Source organism: Ambystoma mexicanum, chromosome 2p (genome assembly GCF_040938575.1).
Source record: "Ambystoma mexicanum isolate Mex_15411 chromosome 2p, UKY_AmexF1_1, whole genome shotgun sequence".
In the NCBI taxonomy this organism is placed as follows: domain Eukaryota; kingdom Metazoa; phylum Chordata; class Amphibia; order Caudata; family Ambystomatidae; genus Ambystoma; species Ambystoma mexicanum.
In genome coordinates this window covers 182,463,971-182,488,897 of record NC_090923.1, presented here as the reverse complement: position 1 = coordinate 182,488,897, position 24,927 = coordinate 182,463,971, and the positions used below count along the sequence as shown (strand labels likewise).

Here is a 24,927-nt window from a genome sequence, read left to right as displayed (position 1 = left end):
GATAGAGAGAGAAGGCATTCAACTGAGAAGTGGGGACAGAGAAGGTAATCAAAGGAGTAGGGGGAGAGAGAGAGAGAGAGAGAGAGAGAGAGAGAGAGAGAGAGAAGGCATTCAAAGGAGGAGTAGATCTGCCTAGGAATGATAGAGGCAGGCATCCACTCCGGGAAGATCAAGGCTACAACCCCACCGGGATGGTTGGATCTGGGCGTGGAGAGTATCTTGTAGCCATCAGAGAGGAGTGGGTCAAAACACGTGACCGATCTGACCGTGAACCATGTCTCGGTAAAACCGAAAACATCAAGGTCGAGTTCTTCCCGGAGACAGCAGATGTTGGAGGAGTGTTTGATAGCTGAGCGAGAGTTGAGCATGGCAATGTGGAGAAGGTTTCCACCCTTGAAAGACTTCAGTGGAGGGGTGCAGGTCAGAGGTAAGCTCTGCAGAAGTGTAGAAGGAGCAGAGGGTGGGCAGAAGAGGAAGGAGGAGGATGAAGGTACCAGAGAGGTGGCAGAGTTGGGAGGCAAAGGAGCCGTAGAAGGGAAAGATGGGACAGCAGGAGAAGAAAGGAAGTTGATGAGGCGCGGGAAGCGTCTGTAAAAGAGGTGCCTTGGACCAGGATGGTGCCATTTAGGTAAACATTTATGATGGTCTTAGAGGAGTGGAAGGGGGCCAGGAGGGCCTCCCACCAGGTGCCATCATTAATGGGAGAGGAGGAAAAAGGAGAGAGCACAGAGACCATATGTGGAGTCCATAGGTCTGGCGAAGGAACGACAAAGAGGATGTCGGTGTAGCTATCAGCGATAGGGAGGATATCCTTTTTGAACTTCTTCCTACCAGACCTAGCAAGAAGGACAGGATAGTCAGGGGATGCGCAGAAGACGCATAGGTTTGACGAACCAAGGATGGAAGGGGCGCAGAGCACACACGATCAAGGATTACAAGGGAATCACACGGGCAGAAGACGCGCAGGCGTGAGCATAGCCAAGTATGGAAGGGGCGAGGAGACACACTATCAAGGATTGCGAGGGAACCACGTGGGCAGAGGACGCGCAGGTGGGTAGACAAGATGGAAGAGGCGAGAGAGTGCAACGCAAGGAAGAGTGCCATGCAACCACGTGGGAAGGAATCAACAGGGAAGGGGACGCATCCGGCCTAGGGACACGGGCAGAGGGGGGATGCAAGTCATGGGAGAAGGACACAGGTCAGAAGGGCTAAGAAGTGCAGAGCAAGCTAACTCCCCACAACTTCTTACCTGGCGGCCGCAGACAGGCGAGTGAGTCGTCCGCATCAACTGTCTATGCCGCAGACCCCTTTGCCGCCAAACACCTGCGTCGCTCAACACTGTGGAATTGTCCTACGAGGGCTTTGCCACAGAGGGTTCAAACCTCGGATTACATAGGCTTGGAAGCGTGGACGTAGCAAACGTGCTACATTTTGTCTGGCAGTGTCTCCTGCGCACCTGCGTTGCTCAACACCGCAGACTTGTCCTGTGAGAGCTTTTCAATAGCATTAATATTCCATATCAATGGAAGAGACTCTAAGCCCAGAGTCCTGATAGCATTTCTTTTAAAGGAACTTTTGCATAATTAGTTTTATTCGAAGAATGATCACACATCAAGTGTTTCTAACGGATTCGCCTTACAGTGTATATATCACTAGGCCAATACCACTTTAGCAACTACTTTTTTTCTTTAAATGGATTCATCCCCATTTCTGTTTTTAGGGCCATTAGTGACAGTATATTGCATACACGGTCTCAGAAAAGCTTTATTAAAAGAAGCTTAATATAAAAGAAGTTCTAGTCTTCACAAGCTTGAAATAATTTGGCCTGAATTTCTTAAATTTCATATGTCCGATAGATTAGTTAGATACATGTTTTATGGGTACACTTACTCCTCCCTTCTCTTCTCCATACCTTTCCCCTCTCTCATGCCCATACTCTTTTAATCGATGGTGTAAAAAGAGTTTACACCGCTTTCTTCTGGTTCAAATACTGGACTACCTTGTTTGCATGTTACATTGCAAAACAGAAACAGCTTAATAGCCCTAATTTTGAAGAAGTAAAGCTCAAAAGAAATAAAGACAACTGCATTAATAGGCGTATTTTGTGTTAGACTGTCTTACTTTATTAGCTGATCAGCGAACCCACATTGTTTTCTTTACGATATATAATAAGTATTTATTTTAAAGGTTTTTTACATTTTTTGTTTTTTACTCGCAATTCATGCCAGAGCACAGTCGCTAATCGCGGCACTGCGATTCAAACCCGGGCTGCTCCACATTTCTTGCTGGCACTAATTGATTACTTTTTAAGTTTGAGGTATGTAGGTCTCCTGTGTGGGCAGTAATTGCGATGCTGATGTCATATTTGGCAGAGGGGTTCTGCAAAGCATTTTCTAAATGAGCTCTGCTTTCATGCACCCACGGTCCTGAAATTAACCTTTGTGAGAAAGTAGCTTGTTCATTTTCTCTGGAACTCATTAGACCATTATACGAGATGCAGTTTATATAAAATGCTGGAAGCTACATTTGCATTGAATATGACACGTTATTGAAAGCTCGAAGATTACCATGGCATCCAAAAATTTTCAGGAAAATCCAACATACAAATCCAAAAGAGGTTAGAAAAACATTTTTGTAGAACAGCAGATGGATAGCGCAAAAGCAGGAAGAAAGTGGAAAGATTGTTGGCAATAGCAGATACGAGCTGGAAGATGGGTATGTAGTGGGGGTAGATATGGAACGTTATTGCTGAATCGGGGATAGTGCCTTACATGCCGGCGCAGTTTTTCAATAACTTCCTCCGGAACATGGTCCAAGTAAAACCTCTTGGATATTTTCAGACACTCCACTCCGTTGCTCACGACGCACAGGCTGGACTGATCTTTAAAAAGGACATCCGACAGACCCTGGAGAAACATAACATACAGTGTAGATCAAAACATAGATGGCACTTCATCTGCATATCATCAAAATCCAATGCGTCCGTTCATCGTTTCCCCCTCCCATTTGCTATTGAACCTGTGAGGTGGATTTGACTGGTTCTATCATTTTATTTTCTGTAAATCACACTAGTCAGTTTCTCATTATTATTATTGTATGTAATATTTTTCATACGTGTGAGTGATGGTCAGAGGCTTGACCCTGTCAGAGGGGAAACGGGTACCCCTCCAGCCAGGGCTAGGAGGCCTACAAGTGAGAATTGCAGAGACAGTCCTACCCAAGAGATTGGGTGTGGGAGTCCATGAAAACCCCCTGAGCATACCATGAATGCCATGAGTGGTACTACTTTCAATTACGCAATGCCTTGCACTCTCCATTATGACCAGAATTGTATGTGTTTCCTTTTAGGAATACCCAGACCAGAATGCATTGCTGGATCAGACAAGCTCAGTGAAATGCAGAAGACCACCAATATCAACCCGGCAATGTCCAATAAACCACCACTAGTCAAGAGACTAGAAGAAACACTCACTGCAGCGTGGCAACAGTTATACGCCAACCCAATTGCCAGCGGGGGCCATTACAGAGACTGTTGAATTTGGCATGGAGCAAAAAGGGGCTGACTAAAGGGGGCTTATATGTCTTCGAAATTGACAGACCCATCCTAGGAGAAAAAGACAGATAATGATTGGACAGCAAATTCAAGTAGAGCGCATAGCCAATGGGGTTAGGATAAGAAGAAGGAAAACTAGGAAGAGCCATGTACAAAAAGTATGTAAAGATAGCAGTGTGTGTGATGTTTGCATGGGATTCGGAGGAGTACAGGAGGACCGAGAGACCAGAAGAGGAGTGTTGAGAAATCTGTCAAGCAGCTGGATTATAGTGCAGGTCCGGTATTAAGTGTGAGGGTGGTGCCTAGTGGAAAGAGTGTAGCTTTGATTATGAGAGTGTATGGGTTAGTGAATAGGAGTGGAGGAAATGCAAGCTTGTAGAGGGAAATGGTGAGCGTGAGAGAGGCAGGGTAGAGAAAGACTGGGGAGTGAGTGGAGTAGTGAAAGGAGTAGAGTGAAGGATGAAAGTAAGTGAGGGAGTAGTAGGAGTCAGTATGTACTGGTGGTAGGTGGGAGAGGAACATGAGAAGACGGGAGGGAAAGAAGAGATGAAATGGTGGGAGTAGAGGGAGCGAGAGAGAGCGAGGAAGAAACAGGGTGAGGGGATGAATAGGAATCGGGGGAATAGGAACTCAGAGCATGAAGGAGGGAGAGGAAGAGGGGAAGGCCATAGGTTGTAGCAGATGCTGGGGACATACCTTGCCCATCCCATACTGTCAGTGGGTCCACATCGTTGTGTGGGCGGGCCGACGTTGCGGCCCCGACAAGAGATGTGCAGGAAGTGATGTCAAGGGAAGGGGAGGGCGAAGGGAACGTTGCGGCAGTTGCCGCCTGTGTTACAATAAAGCAGGTTGTGTTTTATAGAGCTGGCTCCTGCGTATCGGTATGTGTGTGTGACCACGGTCGAGGCACTCAACATTGGCGACGAGCGGGAACGACCCACCCGCAGCACACCGAGGCCTGCAGCCGAGCAGTTAGCACGTCGGCGCACCTCGGGACGCGGACGGCTGCCGCGAGAATAAGACGCCTAGGAGAACAAAGACGCACAGCACGACCGGGGGGAGGAGCCCAGTGACACCGTGCTCACGCCAGGCGCGCTCGCTCCCCATCACAAGGAAGCGCTTACAGTCACCGGGGGGCCCAGCAAGGAGGGCAGGCACGGACAGCAGAAGGAAGGAGCCTGGGAGCACCACACCCACGCCTGTCGACCCAGCGTGGCCGTATGCGCCCGTATAACACGCACAACAGATGAAGCATCATGTCAGGAGGGCCAAGCAAGTCAAGGCCTCACACGGGTAAGCACCGCCCATGCCCTGAATCTCCTCACATGCTTCTCAAGGCAGACGTAAGGCACGTGCAGAGCACCTAGTGAGACCTACCAACACGGGGCAGAAAGGCCAAGCCCCAGCCCACAAAGGCAAGGAGGGATACTCACCAAGCGCGCAAGCCCATTCATCTACACCATAATAAGAAGGGCACACAACGAGACACACCACAAAAAGGCAGCGACCACCTACCTCCAGCACACGGAACCCAAAACCACCGGCTACAATGTCGGACACACGGGGAGCAACCCAGCCTCATCGTCAGGGACAGCAGCAGCTGCCGAAGCATCTTCAGGGGGAACGGAGGCCGCACAAGGAAACTACCAGCCTGCACAAAATGAAGGAGGCGCATCTCAGGTCCTCCACATGCCACCCCCATTTGAAATAAGAGACACCTCAAATTTGGGACCCCACTGGACCATATGGGTCAGAGACTTCAAGAACTACACGGGCGCCATAGGATTAACGGATGACGCCAGACTAAAGAACACATTGTTTATGGCAGTGGGACCGGCGGTGAGAGACATCGCAGGTGAGCTACTCAACGTTCACACGGTCACATACAGCGAATTACATGCTAAACTGTCGGACTATTTTGCACCTCACACAAATGTTGATTATGAACGTCACATCTTTCACACGACCAGACAAGAAAAAGGTGAGTCCATAGACAACTTCGTGATGCCCCTTCGCATGAAACTGAAACATTGTGAATTCCACAAATACTCAAACGAAGAAGCACTTAGATCCCAAGTGATTGCAGGATGCCTCTCACAACCATTCCGCAAACAACTCCTACAAAAACAGAGATCTCTGGAGGAAATCCTAGCACTGGCGCGCATGGAAGCCGCTGTGGACTCACAACTAGACAATCTGGGGAAAGTGTCACTGCTACAACACGGCGAGACCTCAGGAACAATCAACAAACTCTACTCCAACCCTACCCCAGGAGACAAACACCATGAGGCCACCTGCTACAAATGCGGATATGAATACCCCCATAAAGGGGAGTGCCCGGCCCTAGGCCAGAAGTGCGCCGCATGTGGGGGCATGGATCACTACAGAGCCACGTGCAAAAATGCACCTTCACACACGTCAGGCAAACCCCGAACCGAAGACAGGCGCCGATACACCCGCCAGGGTCCTCCCAGATACAGAGGGGAGAGCGACCGGAAGTCCACGAGGAGAGAGGACAATGACCGCAAGAGCCGCTGCACGAAGGAGGACAGACGATCATCCGAGGACACCAGACGCTCTCACAGAAGGCGTTTCGTGAGATACGTTGAGACACGATCCCCCATCAGCAGTGACACCCCGTCGTCGGAAGACTATCAAAGAAAGAAGGGCTACGTGTGGGCCATACGTGACAACACGGCAGCCACCCAACACAGCCCAGTACTAACACTACAAGTCAACAACACCCCGCTCAGATTCCTGATAGACACCGGAGCCACGGTCAACATCATTGACGAACAAGCTTACGCGGCACTCGCACCACAACCAAGAGTCAAGAAAGCGGCGGTGGACATCTACCCATATGGCTCCACAACACTGTTGCCGTGCAAAGGCACGATCACAGCCTGGTGCACTCACAAAGAACACACGGCAAAGATCTAGCTACACATTCTGAAAACCGAGGTCAACATCGGATGCATCTTGAGTTTCAGAACAGCTGTGGACATGGGACTGGTACACATCTTATACCAACTGATGGCACACAAATATTTCAGCAAACCAGAAGCAATTGAGCAATCCTTCCCGAAACTATTTGCAGGCCTGGGGAAACTCAAAAACAGAAAGGTCCATCTCCACATAAATCCACTCATCAAACCGGTGGCCCAGCATTACAGGGGGATCCCGTTCAATATCCAAAGGCAAGTAGAAGAGGAACTCGACAAGCTGATGAAGATGAATGTAATTGAACCTGTATCAGGACCCACACCCTGGGTATCGCCCATCGTCCCCAAAAAGTCACCGGACGGGTCCAAACGCCTGTGTGTTGACATACGCAGAGCCAACGCTGCCATTGAGAGAGAGAGACACCAGGCACCCAGAATCACGGACATGATACACCTCCTCCATGGAGCGAGAATCTTTTCGAAATTAGACTTGACAAAGGGGTACCATCAAATTGAAATCGCGCCTGAATCCCGATATATCACCACGTTCGTAACCCACCTTGGCCTTTTTCAATATAAAAGACTCAGTTTTGGCATATCCCCAGCCGCCGAAATATTTCAAGAGGAAATTCACAAAGTAATCCGACATGTCCCAAACTGTTTAAATTACTCAGATGATGTCCTAGTATATGGCAAAACGCAAGAAGAATATGACATAGCATTACACAAAGTGTGTCAGGCACTAGAGGAAGCAGGACTAACCTTAAACAAATCCAAATGCGAGTTCTCCAAGGGATCACTCAGATTCTTCGGACACATTTTCTCAGACAAAGAAATGAGACCAGATCTGGAAAAAGTCAAGGCACTCAGCTCAGCCACCCCTCCCGTGACCACCACGGACCTGCGGTCGTTTCTGGGGTTGGCCAGTTACTGCTCGAGATAACTGAAAGACTATGCCACCGTGAGCAACCCCTTACGCCTGCTCACGTGCAAAGACACCCCATTCATATGGTCAAAGGAGTGCCAAGAGGCGTTTGAAGCAATCCGAAGTGCCATATCACAAGCAGAAGACATGGCATATTTCGACGCCAGCCGGGACACCAAGATAATCGTGGATGCCAGCCCGGTGGGACTAGGCGCCATACTTCCTCAAAAGGACCCAGCAGATCAGCACACCACCCACATCGTAGCATACGCCAGCAGAAGCCTGACGAACACGGAACGGGCATACTCGCAAGCAGAAAAAGAAAGCCTGGCAGTAGTATGGGCATGCAAGTATTTTTATCTTTTTCTGTTCGGAAAAGAATTCACGATAGTTACAGATCACCAAGCACTACTCACCATCTACGGAAATCCCAAAGCCTGGATGCCGCAGAGAATTGCAAGATGGGGTCTAAGGTTACAGGACTACAAATTCACAATAATACACTGCCCTGGGAAAGAAGAAAACCCTGCTGATTACCTCTCCCGTCACCCGACGGCCTCAACCGCATTTCAGCCGTCCATAGCAGATGCGTACATTAACTACGTCATACACCACCTACAACCATTGCCAGTGGGATGGGCGGAATTGTCAGCGCAATCAGAGGCAGACCCTGCCTCCGGATCGTAAGACACTGCCTACAGACAAACAGAATGACCCTCATGAGACAGCAGGCAAGGGCAGAAACGGACACGACACAGGAAGATGTCAAATGGCTTGACCAAGTCCGAGAGGAACTAACGATAGGAGAGAACAACATAATACTAAAAGGCTGCAAGGTAGTTGTCCCGAGAACTCTCCGAGAAAGAACAATACACCTGGCCCATGAAGGACACCGAGGCGTAGCTGCCACGAAATGTCTACTTCGCCAAAAAGTATGGTTTCCACAGCTTGACCACCTAGTTGAAACCGTGGTAGGAGGCTGCCACATTTGCGCACAGGTAGCTCCACCCCCACACCCGAACCCCTTACAGATGTCACCGCTACCTAACAGAGTGTGGGAGGAACTCGCTGTAGATCTATTTGGACCACTAAGTGACGGAACTCACGTGGTCGTGCTCATGGATGAACACTCACGGTATCCGGACGCACAAGTCGTGGAAAGCAGTGCAACATCAAGCGTCATACCAGCACTCGACCGAATGCTATCAGCATACGCATTCCCAGGGTTATCAAATCAGATAACGGCCCCACGTTTATAAGCCACGAGTTCCAAAGATTTGCAAACTACATGGGATTTCAACATCGACGAATAACCCCGCGCTGGCCCCAAGCAAACGGCATGGTCGAAAGATTCATGGCCAACATCAAGAGGACCCTGCAAAATGCTCACATCCAAAACAAACCATTCGAACAGGCACTCAACCAACTGCTCAGGGAATATAGACACACACCTCACACCACGACGGGCGTATGCCCCGCGGACCTGCTCTTCCGTAGGCCAATCACCATGAGACTACCAGAGGATCCGAGACCGCAAGAACCGACGAATCTGGAACAGGAAGCGAGAGCACATGATGAAGCAAGCAAGACAAAAACAAAGGAAGTCACTGACAGGAAGAGAAGAGCTTGTGAGAACCCAATGCAGCCAGGGGACGAAGTGTGGCTCAAGCAACCCAAAAATCGAAAGGAAGAAGCCACCTTTGGCACTCAACACATACTTCCACCCAACTCCTTGATGACTATTTTTAAGTTCACAGACATGTGTTACTTTTTTTTTTAATTTATTTATTTTGATTTAGCTGAATAATTCAACTTTTCAAAAAAAGGAAAGAAAAACAAAATGAGAACAACAGATATGCAACTAAATATATCAATTCTTCTATAAAATTACAATTAAGACAGTGTAAAAGTTTTGAATCAATTAATGAATAGATCTAACTCAATGCTTATAAAATAGCTCCACATTACTTAGTTAAAGCAGGTAAGATTGCATCAAGAAATTGCACTAATGATTTGATTGTAGAAAATTTCATGTCGGCACATACTGCTTCCCAAATTTGCATATCATCTTTTTGGCTGTAAAAATTCATTAAGTTTGAAAAAAATTTGGACCGTTATTGATGCAGGCCACTACAGATAATGATCAAATGTTGCAATGTCTCCTTTTCATCAATTATTCCACAAAAGCGACAATAGTCCAAGTTGCTTGGAATCAGATGCCACCTCACAAGGACTTCCCTAGTTGGAAACAGATTCAACCTAAACCGTAGGTATTTGTTCCTTATGTCGGTGGAGGGGCATTTCAACAGATAAGGCGCAGCATAACCCAAAAGTTTATGACCAAAAATACGTCTGTCAAAGTCTTTATATTTCAGGCATGCTGATTGATTAAGAATCCATGTCCATTGATAAAATTTTATCTTTGCCCGTACAGGATTTTCAAGTAAAAGAGGGATTGATATATTAGCTGCGAGCAAAATATCAATCACATAATTACGCCATGTGCGTGGATAAAAATAAGTAGAAGCGATCAGGTAACATGCTACAGTGCTTAGTATATTGTTCATTCCTAGGCCCAATAAACATTTGCGGAAAAAAACACACATCCGCCATTTGACTCTAGAAGCCATTGAATTCAAGCCAAGTTCGAATCTTAATATGGGCATGGGAACACAATTTGGTAAGCGTAAAACTCTCTTCCAAAACGTAGCTTCGAGCTTATTCCATATTTTATCACTAAGACAAAGCTTGGATTCTGCAGCATATAGTAATATAGGTATAACCTTTTGTTCGTAAAATAGCAAAAGGTGTTTTAAAGTGAATTTGCCATACTTGAAGTTCAAGATTCTTGCTTGAGAGGTCAAGTTAGCTAATTTAGACTGTAAATTGGGTAAGTAAAGCTTGTCATTTATTGTATTCTGTACCATCAGGCCCAAATATTTGTATTCTAAAACAGTTTTCAAAGGTTCATTACCAATAAACCAGGAGAAGTAAGTGGATTTTCTATTAACATGAGGATTGCACATCAAAATCTGAGATTTATCAAAGTTTATAGTTAGATAATTATCTTCAACATAAGTCGACAGTGCAGTTAATAGGTTTTGTAATCCTTTTGGGGTCTGTGATATTAGGACTAAGTCATCAGCGTATAGTAACCATCCTATACGCTGACCCCCTAACTCAGGGGCATCAGAAGACACCTTAGAGAAAAGCGTACCCAAATCAAGAATAAATAAATTGAACAAGAAAGAGGCCAATATACAGCCTTGTTTAAGGCCCGTGTATGTAAAGAAGGAAGATGATAGAAGTCCCTCTAAATTTAACCTTACACGCATGGAGGTGTTAGAATGTAGCTGTACAATGAGAGTTAAGAGAGAAGGAGGGCAACCTAAGAGATGCAGCTTCTGGAACATAAGTCTCCTATTTATAGAATCAAAAGCTGACCTGAAATCTATGAAAGCAAAGTATAAAAACTGTTTCCGTGCTGCGTATTGAGATTTTAACATGTTAATAGTCATGATGTTAGGCAAAGTACCAACTCCTGAAATAAAGCCAGATTGAAAAGGATCTGCCACATGATTGTTGGTCGACCACACACGCAGATCTCTTAAAATTAGACGACAGAAGATTTTTCCCGGTACGTCCAACAAGGATATTGGGCGATAACTAGCCGGGTTGGATCGATCCCCGTTTTTATATATGGGAACAACAATGGACTTTTTCCACGATGCCGGGATACATTGGGTCTTGTGTATGTGCACAAAAATAGAATACAGTATTTTGGCCCAAATTATAGGAAATTGCTTCAGGTGCATGTTAGACAACCCATCGGGCCCAGGGGCCCGTGAAGAGTTGGCTTTATTAATAAAGAATAAAAGGTCTTCTTCGTCAAAATTAAGCTCAAAAGCAGACTGGTGTAAAGGCTCAAGGCTGTCTACTATAGTGGTACGAGAAGCATACAAGTTAGAGTAATATTGTACCCAATATCCCTCGCTCACCCCATTCATCTGAATGGCAACTTGATGTCCTGCAGTCGCCTGGTTTATAATTTCCCATGATGCTTTCGAGTTTTTGCTAGCCAATATTTTTAACATCTTACTACCATCTTGTTGATATAGTTTAGCCCGCTTGCCTCTTAACCAGTTCCTATACCTGGTTTTAATCAGAGTAAGCATTTTCTTTCGATCATTATCATTAAGTTTACAAGCCACCCTTTTTTCTGCTCGAACTAGAGCTTTCATAGTTTTAATTTTGTGATCAAAAGTGTGAAAATAAGGTGGTTGTCTTTGTGTGTGCATGATGGAAGCGGGTTGAAACAATTGCATTAGCTCGTAATATATAACTGTAGGGTTATGATCCAACATACACTGATGTTGAAGTTGAGCCTCATAATAATGTCTAAATGCTTCCAATGAGGTTTCTGTCCAATGTAATCTGTTCCGAGCTGTGTTCACATTTATGGAGCCTCTTAAGCATTGTGGCATTTCGTAACTCATGGGAACCTTAGAAGTCCAGGACATGTTAAGAATATTGTGGTCACTTGCTTCTGCATCTATAACTTGAAATGATTTAACCCTATCTAACATACGGCTATCTACATAAATATAGTCAATGGTTCCTTTACTAAAAGCACGTTGCCATGTTGCTCTTGCAGATATGTCAGGAGCAATTGAACCATTTAACATGAACAGTCCTCTGTCCTCAACCAAGTTCAGCCATTTGTTCAACCAACTCAGCTCTGTACTTCGAGGCTTACCAAGACAGTGGAGATTAAAGTCTCCAGCAATGATAATAGAATCCACTTTATCATCTACAATAGTGAGATCAAGTGCGTTGGTTATAATGGCCAAAAATGTATCATCTGTAATGCTCAAGGCATTCCAATATACATTGATAAGTGCACAATGCATATCGGGACCAATAAGCCTTGACATTTGAATAGAAGCATTAGGAAAAAACCATGGTTCAACTCTAAGAGTGGAATTTTGTTTAACGGCCATTAGAAGACCAGAAGTAGGCCTTCCATGTATCCCCTTCTCAGCGGGTATGAGCAAAATGTCATAGTTATCCCAAGATGGGAGATGCATTAGCCAAGATTCCTGTATCAGTAAGACATCATGCTTCGACAGATCGTAAAGTCGATTATTCATCAAATGTCGATGCCCCCTGGAATTCCAGCTGATCAAGGAAAAGGTGACCTCGTTGTTTGCCTGATGCTAACGCTGAATTTGCTTTTGATTGCAGGCGCACTTTACTGGACTGCAACTCGGGTTACGGTTTGCAAATTGTTGTATATGATGCTGGGTATTTTTTTCTGAAGTGAATTCTGGTGTACTAGAATGTACCGAAACCATAAAGCCTAATTCAAGCAATTTTGCTCGAACTGCCCAGATGGTATTAACTACAATGCGAGAATTTATCCACAGTATTACTGAAGACCGTTGAGAGTGGTCAGGGAATTCCACTTGTTCGATATCAATAGAGCCAATATCATCCAACTCTGAGAACTCACTGAATATGGCTAAAATAGATGAGCGATTCAAGTGATACTGAGTGGCCGGAAGAGGACAGCATTTGAAAGATAGCGAATGGACAGCAGGTCTCCTAGGGCGCAAGTTCCCTTGTGTCAATTCAGAATTATTTTTAGCCTCCATAGATGTTTTATTTCTCAAAGTCGCAAATTTGGGGTCTTTTCCAGCTACAGAGGTATCAATGTTAAGAATTTCGACTAGTGTAGTTTTAATCAGAGATTCAATATTCAAGCGAGACAGATTTTCCTCTTGTGTTTTGTCCTTGTGAGGCACTGTCCTAGTGTCATCGTTCACTTGCTGTCCTGGCCCTTGAATTTTACAAAAATTCAGAGATCCAGAGTTTCCAGAGCTGGAGTTAACGTTCGGACTCAATGTTTTGACATCCGGAACAATGGGTTCACAGTTTGGTAGTACCAACTTTTTTAAGACCGGCTGAGAAGCCATGTAGTCATCAACAGCCTGTCTAATTTCTCGTCGCTGAGCCATTGGATTCGGTTCTTGTGTAAGTTGTTTGGATTGTAGAGATGACATTTTTTTTTTCAAATTACTTACAGGTAAGTCCTGTTCTGCTTCCAGCACTACTTCAGCCAAGGCATTCAATGGACTGTACGACTGAACAAGTTTGTTTTTCACCAATGCTTCTCCAGTTGACTTAGACTGGGACATTATTAGATATTTTTTTGTTATTGCCTTGGAAGCCATTTGAGAATTTGATACGGGAAGTGTAATATTTTTAACAAATGCTTTTGTTTGTGAAGGTCGTTTAGGGACAGATTTGATATTTTTTGATTTCTTCCGAAGATCACCCTTGGATATCCCTTGCTGTAAGGGTAAGGTCTCTGTCCCCGTGTTACCAAACAAGGCATAGTTTGTTTTTTTCTCCTGAATAGTAGAGACAGGCGACTGCTCCTTGGAGCTAGCCGTTAAATCCACAATAGGCTTACTTATGTAGGGTAAGATAGAGTATGTTTGGCGATGCCCATCAAACCATACAGTAGTTTGAGAGCTGACAGATTTTTTCTGCGGAAGTGGACAAGATGGAAAGTGTGGATCGTTTAATTTGTTTACTATATCAAGATGGCCAGATAGCAGCTGATTTAGTTGCTCTGAGTGTACATCTGCCTTAGAAGCCAAAGCTTCAAATAGCTTTGTAAGAGACAGAATAGCTGTATTCATAGATGACAAGGCAATAGTGACCATGTTATTTTGTGTGTTTACTACTTCCGTTGTAGAGTAAGGATCAGGAGCAATTTTACGTGGGGTGGGAGCAGTAAATGATATTTTCTCAGCAGAGTAAGAATCGCTAATATTTGTGAACATAATTGGTGATTTAGAGAGGTTATCCGAAAGAGTGTGCACAGTAAAACAAGAAGCATTTGTATCCAAGTCTATTACTGCCAAGTCACTAGAAATTGGAGTTTTAGCACCATTTGCAACAAGTAAGGGCAGACCAGAATTGTTTGCAGACACTATTGTCTTTGCAGTAAGTACATTGTTTAAAAGTATACTATCTGTTAAAGAGACATTTTCCTTAGCAAATGTGACAATAGGTGTGCCTGTAGTGCCACCATTAGTTTGTGCACTCGAAGCTCCTGGAGTGTCTTGCGAACCACATGTCTCAGAGACAGAAGTAATCGTGCCATGATTGTACGTTGTGGCAGGTTTAATAACTGAACCAATGAATTCATCAGATGTAGTCATCCGACCCTTCGCTTTAGAATGTAAGTTATCCATATCACAAAAAAAGGGGCGAATGTCCACTTGCAATGAAGGGTCCGTGTTGGATTTTACGGAACGCTTAGTTGTAGTTGCACAAGGAGTAGAGCTCAAACGACATTTCTTGGTTGGATAGGACGAAGGATTGAGAAGGGATTGCTCCACATTAGTGACATGATTTTTAGTAATCGCAGGCATTCCTGATTTTAAAGAAGTAGTGCCTCTCTTCATAGTATGATATGATATATACTTTATCAAATGGCAAATGTGAGCTTAATTGACTTGTCGTCAGGAATAAGAATAAGAACTCAGTATTAGAGAGGTACCTCCACGTATAGATGTTCCCGTGCACAGCACGCCAAACAGCCGCACAACAGCCAGCGGGCTCCACGCCACAAGGGTGGTAGCCTCGGTCTTTTCTGGCCAGTTGCGGTCACGTGAGAAGTCACGTGGTCCAGTCTCCGCCTCCTCCAGGAAGCGCGGCGGCAGCAGCACCAACAAGAGCGTGATTATGCTCGCAGTGTCGGGCACATCAGGCGAGTGAAAGTTGCTTAGAAGCAGTCCCCACACAATTCGAAATGAAAAACCGCGCACGGGCGGCAGCCTCGGTCTTTTCTGGCCAGTTGCGGTCACGTGAGAAGTCACGTGGTCCAGTCTCCGCCTCCTCCAGGAAGCGCAGCGGCAGCAGCACCAACAAGAGCGTGATTATGCTCGCAGTGTCGGGCACATCAGGCGAGTGAAAGTTGCTTAGAAGCAGTCCCCACACAATTCGAAATGAAAAACCGCGCACGGGCGGCAGCCTCGGTCTTTTCTGGCCAGTTGCGGTCACGTGAGAAGTCACGTGGTCCAGTCTCCGCCTCCTCCAGGAAGCGCGGCGGCAGCAGCACCAACAAGAGCGTGATTATGCTCGCAGTGTCGGGCACATCAGGCGAGTGAAAGTTGCTTAGAAGCAGTCCCCACACAATTCGAGATGTAACATGTGTTACATCTCAAAGCTTCCCCCCCATGATTATATCTCCAGAAAAGCTCCACTTTCTAGTGACTGCAGCCCTCTACTTTGTTGACGTTCTTAGGGCCCTTGGAATACTGCACAAATGACAAGCCAAACTTCACTGGAGCCCCCTACGAAATGGATCAAAAAGCGGGAGAATTTCTTTTGGGACTAGAGGCATTCGGGAAGGGGAAAGAGGCAAGATTAAGTGGGCCAGCAGTGCCGGACCCCCTCCTGCACACCTGATTTACATGAGCACAGGAGTCTGTTGGTTTTGTGTGAAACTGGCGCACGGGAAGCCGTGTGCCCCTTTTGTTGAAAGCATCACATAGTGTGTGCCCCGTGCGCACACCACGTGACATTGCACAAGCCCATGAGGGACTTAAGTCACAACATCCCGTGCTAAGGGTTAAGCATTAAATCACTGACATGATGCAATGTGAGTTCAGTGGCAAACACGTACAATACCGTTACATAATATACATTTTGGGTCATGCAGGTGATCACAGGGCAGCAACTACATCAGGGAAACTTTAAAACACAGGGGAGGTGGGAGCTCCCACAAGCAACACAGTGCACAGTCCCTGGGTCCACTTTAATCCTGCCAATGATGTGTGGGATCGCAGCTCCAAACATACATAACGTCTGGGACCTTTTTCAGCATGGTGACTACATGTGGGCACCCAGTCTTCAATGTACATAATTAGTGAATCCATTTTAAGCATTTAGGACAGTGCAGGGGTTTATAGTCAATTGTTCGACAGTCATAGTGTCGAAATACAAAAGTTTCGACACGAAAGGATCGAAAAGTTTTCTTTCGAATGCATGTTTTTTTGGGGGGGGTTTCCCCCCAAACTCCTGTTTTTTTGGGAAAAAGCACTCATTTTACTATATGAACCAAAAAAACTGAGATGTACATTAAAAAAATGCATTTGAACATTTTTTTCGATTCTTTTGTTTCGAAATTATTGTATTTCGAAACTATGTTTTCGAAACTTTGTCGGGACACCCAGTGACAGGATGACAGCTTGACATAGCACACACCATTGTCTGTGGGGAGTGGGGTGACCATGACCGGTTCCTGACACGCTGGGGCCACGTGGACACGAGGATAGGCACAGTCACGAGGATTGGGAATCAACATACATTTATTAGTCCTGGAAAGCAGAGGGATCATTTGCCTGCGCCAGCAAAGCTGCACCCGGGATGCAGGGGGCCAAATCCGCTGTGGTTAGTTCGTGGTGACATAGGGTGGTGGTCGGAGGTTCAAGAGGAGGTTGAGGCAGGCTACTTGCCCGGGCTGCGCTTGCCTACTTCCAGGCGACCGTTGTTTCAGAGGCGGACCAGCCCTCACGGGGGGGGGCGCTAGAGGGAGAGCCTACATAGCGGGCTATCACCTCTGGCCACCACCTTCCGGGGGGTGGCCAGCCTCTACTCTTCCTCCCCAGGGAGGCAGAAGAGGCGTCCCCCAGGGCCTGACTTCCGGTCGGGTTCCCGGGGAACGCATATAAGGCAGGAGCTGCAGGCAGTTAGTCTCTTTATCCTGCAGCACCTGCCGTTCTTGATACCATGTTCCTGATCGTTTACATCGTTTTACATCGCATTCTGGAACGTAAGGGTTACCGCTTTAATAGACTCTGCGCTTCAGGGTAATATTTTGTCGGTATGTCAGGACTGGATTATGTTTCCGATTGCGTTGCAAATGGAACTGTGGCCGCCGCGCCAATGTATTGGGGCTATGCATGTCTTGTTTCAAAATAGGGGTTATTGATTGTCTAACGGCCGCCGCGCCGCGTCAGGCCATCAATGCAATTGTTTTAAATCGTAACTGTTTTTCTTGTTTGCGCACTACAATTTTGCTGTTGCCCTCGTTGACCGACCAGGCCACGGGCTGGGCAGGACGGGAAGTCATCATTCACCATTGGTATTCTTTTGTTGATTATCGGCCGCCGCGCAGCGCAAACAAAGGCCTTGTTACAGGATTTACAAGGGTGCTATTATGTGCATTTTTGCGGTTATATAGTGCAGCGTTAAAGTGTACGGCTGCTGACCTGCAGGCGGTAGTTCCTTCCCCGAAAATCAACGAAGAGTTCGAGGTGTTCTCAGTCATTACCGCGAGCATTTACATTTAGCGTTCTGTGAACACCACGCCAAATGTATGTTTCTGCACATCCGATGGTGGCGCATCAGTTTAAACTGGGTTTGCGAGTTTCGGAACAGCAAGTCTCGCAAGTTTACCATGTTTCTCAAAAAGCTATTGTTTTTTGGAATGTTTTGCTTTGGGAAGGCAAAGTTTATTAAAATTGGTTATAGGCGCCCTTTCGTTGTCCCGCATTGAGAATGATGCCCCCGGTGTAATGGAGGAGAATGTCGCAGGTGGGAATACGTTCCAGCGTATTTACCGGGTTGCTGCCTGTTTTAGGGTTAATACACCATCAGTCCGTGTGGCACATATCGTGTTGTCACGTTAGTGCAGTGTTTCTGGAGTGTTGTTGTTGCATGGTATTCCTTTTGTTGTTTGATGGCCGCCGCGCCGTGCAAACAAATGTTTAGATACGAATTGGAAAGGCTTCCATTATGCGCCTTTATATTTTGAGCATGTGCATCTGGTATTCTTTGTCTACCGCGTTAAATTGACTGTATTGGCATTGATGGTTTTCACATCCGATGGCGCCACGTCAGTATAAACATTTCTTTCTGAGTTTTTACAAGTTTCGCAAGTTTTGTCAGTCTTCAAATCGATTTGCTTTGTAAATATGTGGCTTTTGGCAGGCAATGTTTATTTGATTGATTTACAGATTGCGGCCTTTACGTTGCTCTGCATTTATAATGATGTCCCACTTCGTATAATGAATGGGAATGCTTTCCTCAGGTATGAATATGTTTTACCCTTTTACCCGATGTTTGCCCGTTTTTCATTTAATGTTGCATCAGTCTGTGTGGCGGATACTGACTATACATTAAGGTGGCTACTTAAATGGGAGTGTTTCAAGCCCTGCATGGGATGTCTTTTTGGGGGTAGGAAGGGCTCGTTGACATACGGCAAGGGGCCGAAAGAATAATGCCCCTGCGCCACGTGTTGTCACTTCAGCGTACTTTAGCAGGACGGTGGGACACATGTTGGGTTTCTGGTCGTTACGAAACGATTTCAATGTATGCACATTGACAGGCAACATGCATCGTTACACCCCAAGCACGTTGGACTTGTGTCCTAAGTGGGGCTTTATGCGGGCAACGTCTCATATTTCAGCATCATTTCCTTGTCTGGCCGTGATTACGCCGCATTGCTAACTATGCCCCTACTTTACTGTGTCCTTGGCACCACACATTTTCTTTGATATGATGCTATATTTCCAGAATGGCTGTATTTACTGGGCATCGCACGGCCAATGGTTTATAACCCGCATGGCTCAATTCTTACATTTGCGACAAAGTTATTACTGGTTACCAGTTCCTCCCCGCAGCACGCTTCAATTTTGTGATTGTGTAGGGAACTCTTAGCTCCTGGTAACAGGGACTACCATGCTTATCGTATTTCAAATTCAAGTGTTGTGAGAGGTCCTCCATTCCTGCATCAGTGCACGCACCTTGATTAACGAGGGCGAACTGCTGCATTATATGTCCATGCAGCAGTTGGGGCGAACCAGGGTGAGTTTTCTCCGATGGCCAGCATGGTTCCCCGTGCGGACAGTTGCACGTGGCAGCAAATGGGCTTACAAGCTGGGTTATGTTACAGTTTAATGTTTACATCCATATATCTGTGTACCCGGCAGAAGGTAGGCCGTTTTGAACAGGCTCCCAATACTGACAAGGCTATTATAGCGCAGCGCGCAATGAAAGTCTATGGGTTTCTTTGTTTTTGTTGAACCACACAGAAAGCGACACCGTGCCTCTTACTGGCCCTGCCTTGGGTGTGCTATTAAGGTCTTGAACGATATAGGGTGTAGTCTCATCACTACTGTAGCGGGGTATGGCTTTGTTTATGGCAAGGGCAGTTTCCAAGGTGTGCTCTCGCTTTGTGTTACACTGCTTCAAGTACTGCTGCCACGCCGCAGGGGCCCGGGTGGGGCAAGTTAGCTAATCTTTCCTTGCTTCGCTTTTACTTTCGGCAACAGCCTCTGCTTTCAAAAGAAATGGAAGTGGATTGAAATGTAGGGGTGGACAGATGGATCTCAGTGCTGCCACCGTACAACATGAGTTTAAGGTCAAAGATCAGAGAACCTTTGTGGGAAAATACGGGTTCAGGCTTAAAGGCTGAAATACGTTTCTGGAACTAAAAAATGCCACCCTCTGTCGTAATGTTGAGGGTAGGGGTGCGAGGCTGTCTTGCTGCGGGGGCTTGCAGCTACAGCCTTTAATGGTGCGGCACTGAGTTTTTCACGACCACATGGTACAGCACCGAGTTTCACAACCTTGTCCTGCAGGCACTGTCGCTTTGGTTTTGTGTATTTTTAGGAAGCGGTTGTTCTGTTAGGCAGAAAGGGACCAGGCAGCAGCTCTGTCGCCTAGGACACAATTTATGTGCAGCGTCCTCTTATGGTCTTTGTAAATTCGTTGGGGTTACAATTTTACTTTGGCTGGCCGCCGAGCTGCAAGGTATTATGGCTGAGCAATGAGTCTAGGCAGGCCGGTCGCCTTCCTGGTCAGCTAATCGGATTAAACAAAGATGGCGTTATGGACACACAAATGGAGTTGCATACCGTAATTAACCTACTACTTTGGCGAACAAATTGTCGATTGGAAAAGTATGTGTGAGGTTTATCGCAACTTCAATGCGGGTTTACCTGTAGATGTTTGCATGGTTCCTGCACCACAGGTGCACAGCATCTTTGGGGAGGTGTTATGTCCCTCGGGCGGTAGCGGTGCCGTAAGTTGCCAATATGGCCCCAGCTTCAGATGCATTCAACTAATTTTCATATCTTTTTGCTGCCAAGTTGGAGCACAAATTCTTTTTTATGGGGTGCAGTACGAATGTGTCGGTGAGTAATCATTGACTATACCTTTTTAAGGCGTGCTCCACAGCGCTAAAAACGTTTTGTGGCCGCGCAATCAGTAGATGCCACGTGCCTGTTACCATGGGCTGTTCTTGTGCCATGGGTCTCTTAATTACAGGCTCCTTGGGAACAGAGGCAGGTAGGGCAGACATTAGCACCACTCTTCCGCGAGATGGTTGATACTGAAACAGTGATACAAAAGGTAGGGATGGCCATCCGCTAGGTTCGAGTGTCATGGGACGCTCGTATTGTTTAGAAGCATAGGTGACTAACGCTGTAATGTCGAGTCATGCTTACTTACGCTAAACGTTCGTGTTGAGTTATGTTTCTTCACGCTAATGTTAATATTTGTATTATGCCACAATGCCTTAGTCTGTACTGCGGCCTTGACCAGTCACTTGGGGGGCCTGACACTCTGAATTAGGAGCCTCTTTTTGGGTTTGATTGAGTTGCACAGTATGCCCTCAAGGGTTGTTTTATGTTGAGCTCCGAGTAGCTCTGAGTCCTAAATGGTGTGCCAATTGCATATGAGATTGACTGTGAGGCCCTAGAGGCCTCATGTTACTTGACAGTGAGGTTTCCCCTTTTTAATGTATACACACCTTCTTTCCCTCCCCATAGGGTATCTGAATTCCTAGAGTCCTACACCTACCTGGTACCGGACCCAGGGGTGCTCTGTGGTCCCGCAAAGTCTGGTTCTACTATCTGACAACAACAACTGTTGATGGACTACGAGGTTTGTGATCCTCCCTATATTATTAGTAATTTAGTTGTGGTAAAACATCCAAACTCTTAGTGATTGTGTTCTCTGTTATTTTCTAGAGATTTGAATTGTGAAATATTTTGAAGAATTGGAACGAATAGTCGCCATAGCCCTGAGGATGTATTCTGTAGTAATCCGAAACGCGTTGGCATTTGATTGAACTCAATGGTGCTGTTTGAAATGGGTCTTATGGACTTTGATGAATTCTCAAAAATGTTCTGGTGTGAATGTTGTAAACACTAGTCATCTGCAATTTATTTGAAAATGCTTTTTGAACTTTTTTTGAAATATTGTTATACTTCTTTGTGTTTTTCATGTTATTAATAAAAACTTGTGTGTATATTCCTTTTGGAAAGTAATTTGATCGCTAAAATAAATTGATTAGGTCTATATCCATACTCCCCTGTATATCCCACCCTTGGGGTCGCAGGGCAAATAGACCTTTGAGTGTTATCAGGCATATCATCCCATTTGGAGTGCATGTGGGGCTACCGTGTGGTAACACACGGTTTCGTTTTTCTAGTGTCTAATCAGTCTCGAGTGGCCTCGTGGCATTCACCCCTTTGCACCTGAAGTCTATTCATATTTTCATACCGGTTTCAATATTCCTTTATACATTAGTAACCAATTTTTGACGTGTTAGTGCCTCCCACCCCCCATTTCATCCGCTACGGTGGCCCACTCCACATTGGGCACACTACTTTATGGCCCAACCAGAACCTGTGGTGCAGGACAACACTACACGATTCTAGGTTAAGGTAGAATCCAAAGTTGAGTAGGTATAATTTGGCTGCCCAATCATCCTGTCGAACCCAGGCAGTGCAGTCCTTAGCCAGGGCGTTTTCTACAAAACGTGCCGATATTTAATATTACTGCAGGAAGAGATGGAATGACCTCCAATACAAGGGTAATTGTATTGACTAGACTTAATTAAATCACTATGCCAGAGCATTCAGCTGGGTCGAACGACAGGCCGCAGATGCAGACTGGCCAGGCTTTCTTACAGAGATAATGTATGGCTGCTCTGGCCATAGCAACCTGGGGTTAGTGGACTTGGGGATGGGTCCTTTCTCCTCGATGTTGTTCGCTGGGGATACTGACCTGCATATTAACTGTGCCACTTTCGCCTGGCCCCAGGAGTATGGCCAGAAACGGGGCATAATGAGACCGACAGGTTGGTAAGCAGTGGGACCCTCCCACAAGGTACATGTCGTGGTAAGACTTGATGGTGGCATACGTTCCCTGATAATTCGAAATTCTGGTTTGTGTGCAAGTTAAGGGTCCCGCCTTAACCGGCAATCGGACCTTGAAAGGTTCGGTAAGCTGTGGAACTTCCCACAATGTACATACATATGATAAGACTGGACGATGGCATAAGCCGCTTGATAATGGAAATTGTGGCTTATGTGCAAGCAAAGGGTACGGCCAGGAACGTGCCATAACGCCCCCATAAAGTTGGGAAAAGATAAGCTGGGAGATACTCAGGCAAGTTACATGCCGTGGTAAGACTTCCAATGATGGTACACGTTCCCAGAGAGTTCAATTTATGCTTCAACTTATAGATTTTACAGCAAACATGCAAGGTTGGGTAAGCTGTGGGATTCCCACGAGATACATGGCTATGTTAAATCTTGGATGAGGGCATGCCTGCACTGATAAAACATACAATGATAAAGTAAAAAAAAGAAAAACATAAATTGTGGCAGAGTAAAACTTGAATGTCCGGCCAGCAACACAGCACTATGACCATGTAAGGGGGGCAAGCGGATGACACGGCCACAAGGTACATGCAAACGGTAAGACCGGATGATGGCGCAGGTGCACTACCAATTGGAATGACAGAGATGTGCGATTTGAGGGTCTGGACTAACGGACTTGTACACAGTGCCAGGTTCGGGTGGGCCACATTGGTCTTCAATGGTACCAGTGACGATGTAGTCTTGGGCCGGGCCATTGGGTACCAGTGACTATGTAGTCCTGGGCCACCGGAAAGTGTTATGGGGCACTTAGCATGCCAGCACGGATCTCCAGAGGCAACTGAGTGAAATCAGGTTAAAGGGTGGGCCCAGTATGGCCCCAGTCCGAGCCCCCCTAGTATGGGGGGGGTTGTCACAAAGTGATCTTTGGACTAGGAAGTGGAACATGTGCAACACATGTGCAACCCGCCACAAGCAGCCGGGCACTTCTGCGGCCTGGACTGATCTCCAGGTGTCATCTAAGTGAAATTATGGTACAGCCTTAGGAGGCAGCTGGCTTAGAACTGGTTGACATGGAATGGGTTGGGGGAGAGTTAGGACAAGAGGAGCAAAGGTATGGTGGCATTGTGGGCAGCGAAAGCCACCCCCAAAGCGTGGCGGGGTATCGGGGCGGTCCTAGCCAATGAGGGAATTTCACGCTGCAGCTTCGGCGGCAGCGGCTCAAGATTGGCCGGGCTCGAGCCAAATCCATGTACGGGCACTGACTCCACTTTTTAGGGCTCTTATGCCAACAACCTCTTTGTCAGTGCTCCAAAGTGTTCTACTGGTAGTAACCAGAAGCGTGTTCAGCTTGTGCCTTTGGCAGGTAGGGGGACACAGCTCACCCTTACCTGAGTGTAATGTAATGTGTGGCTGTGACCGTGCCAGGTTTATTGTTGCTCCAAATAAACTGTGACCTTGTATATTCCAAATAACCTTACAAAGGTTGTCTGTTGTTATTTCATGGTGTGTGATATTCTGGCCACAGGAGGTGGGGGTGACCAATGGGAATCTCCCCGCTATGTCTGTGGCAGCAGTGGCCGCTTCCATTCGCTCCTACTTTTCCACCAGGCAGGAGATTGATTTATCAGAATGCGGCCTCCTCGTCGCTTTCATTTTCCCTCCAGGCTGAAGATGCAGTCATTTCTCGTGGCCACGGGCAACGCTGCGTCCCTCAATGTGGCAGCAGGCCATTTTGACTCGCTGCCTGCGGCAGGAACATCATCTCCTACCGGTCCCCTCTGAACTCTCATGGGCGGGTGTTCTGCAACTTTCAACGCAGAGGCTCACTGTGCCTCTTTCTCTCCCCCAGGTGGGAGCTGCCCATTATTACTGTGGCGGAGGCCGCACCATGGTGATGGAAGCCGCTCCTCTCTCGGTCAGCGTGAGACACCTCCCTTGTTGATCCTCCTTTGCCTGCCACACACAGCGTGTGCAGTCCTTGCCAGAAGACCGGCGGTTTGTCAAGGGTGCGCCTGACATATGTTGGAATGATGTTATGAGATCACACTGGGGACTCCAGTGGCGGGTGCCCGTGCACCATGGGACATCAGCAGCAGTGCTGGCGGTTCTCGGACACGGTCGGACCAGATCAGGGAGAGTTCTGCAGGGCGGCACTCCCCGCGGCATGCTTCGGTGAGACCGGGCTGCACGCAAGTTCCATAGACCTCGATGCCATTTGTTATGGGGGCCAGCAGGGATGGACCCCCTCCTGCACACCTGCTTTACATGGACACAGGAGTCTGTTGGGTTGGTGTGAAACTGGCGCGCGATCTG

The 24,927-nt window shown here is 46.6% G+C and overlaps 1 protein-coding gene across 2 annotated transcripts in view; it reads right to left on the bottom strand.

Annotated features, from left to right (window-relative positions):
- The window catches only part of LOC138566330 (cyclic nucleotide-binding domain-containing protein 2-like), a 479,732-nt gene that overhangs the window by 87,704 nt on the left and 367,101 nt on the right, over positions 1 to 24,927 (bottom strand). For both annotated transcript variants that reach the window (XM_069643465.1, XM_069643466.1), the window contains one exon: positions 2,772 to 2,906. In XM_069643465.1, coding sequence (XP_069499566.1) covers positions 2,772 to 2,906 — 135 coding nt within the window. The remainder of the gene's footprint in view (positions 1 to 2,771; positions 2,907 to 24,927) is intronic.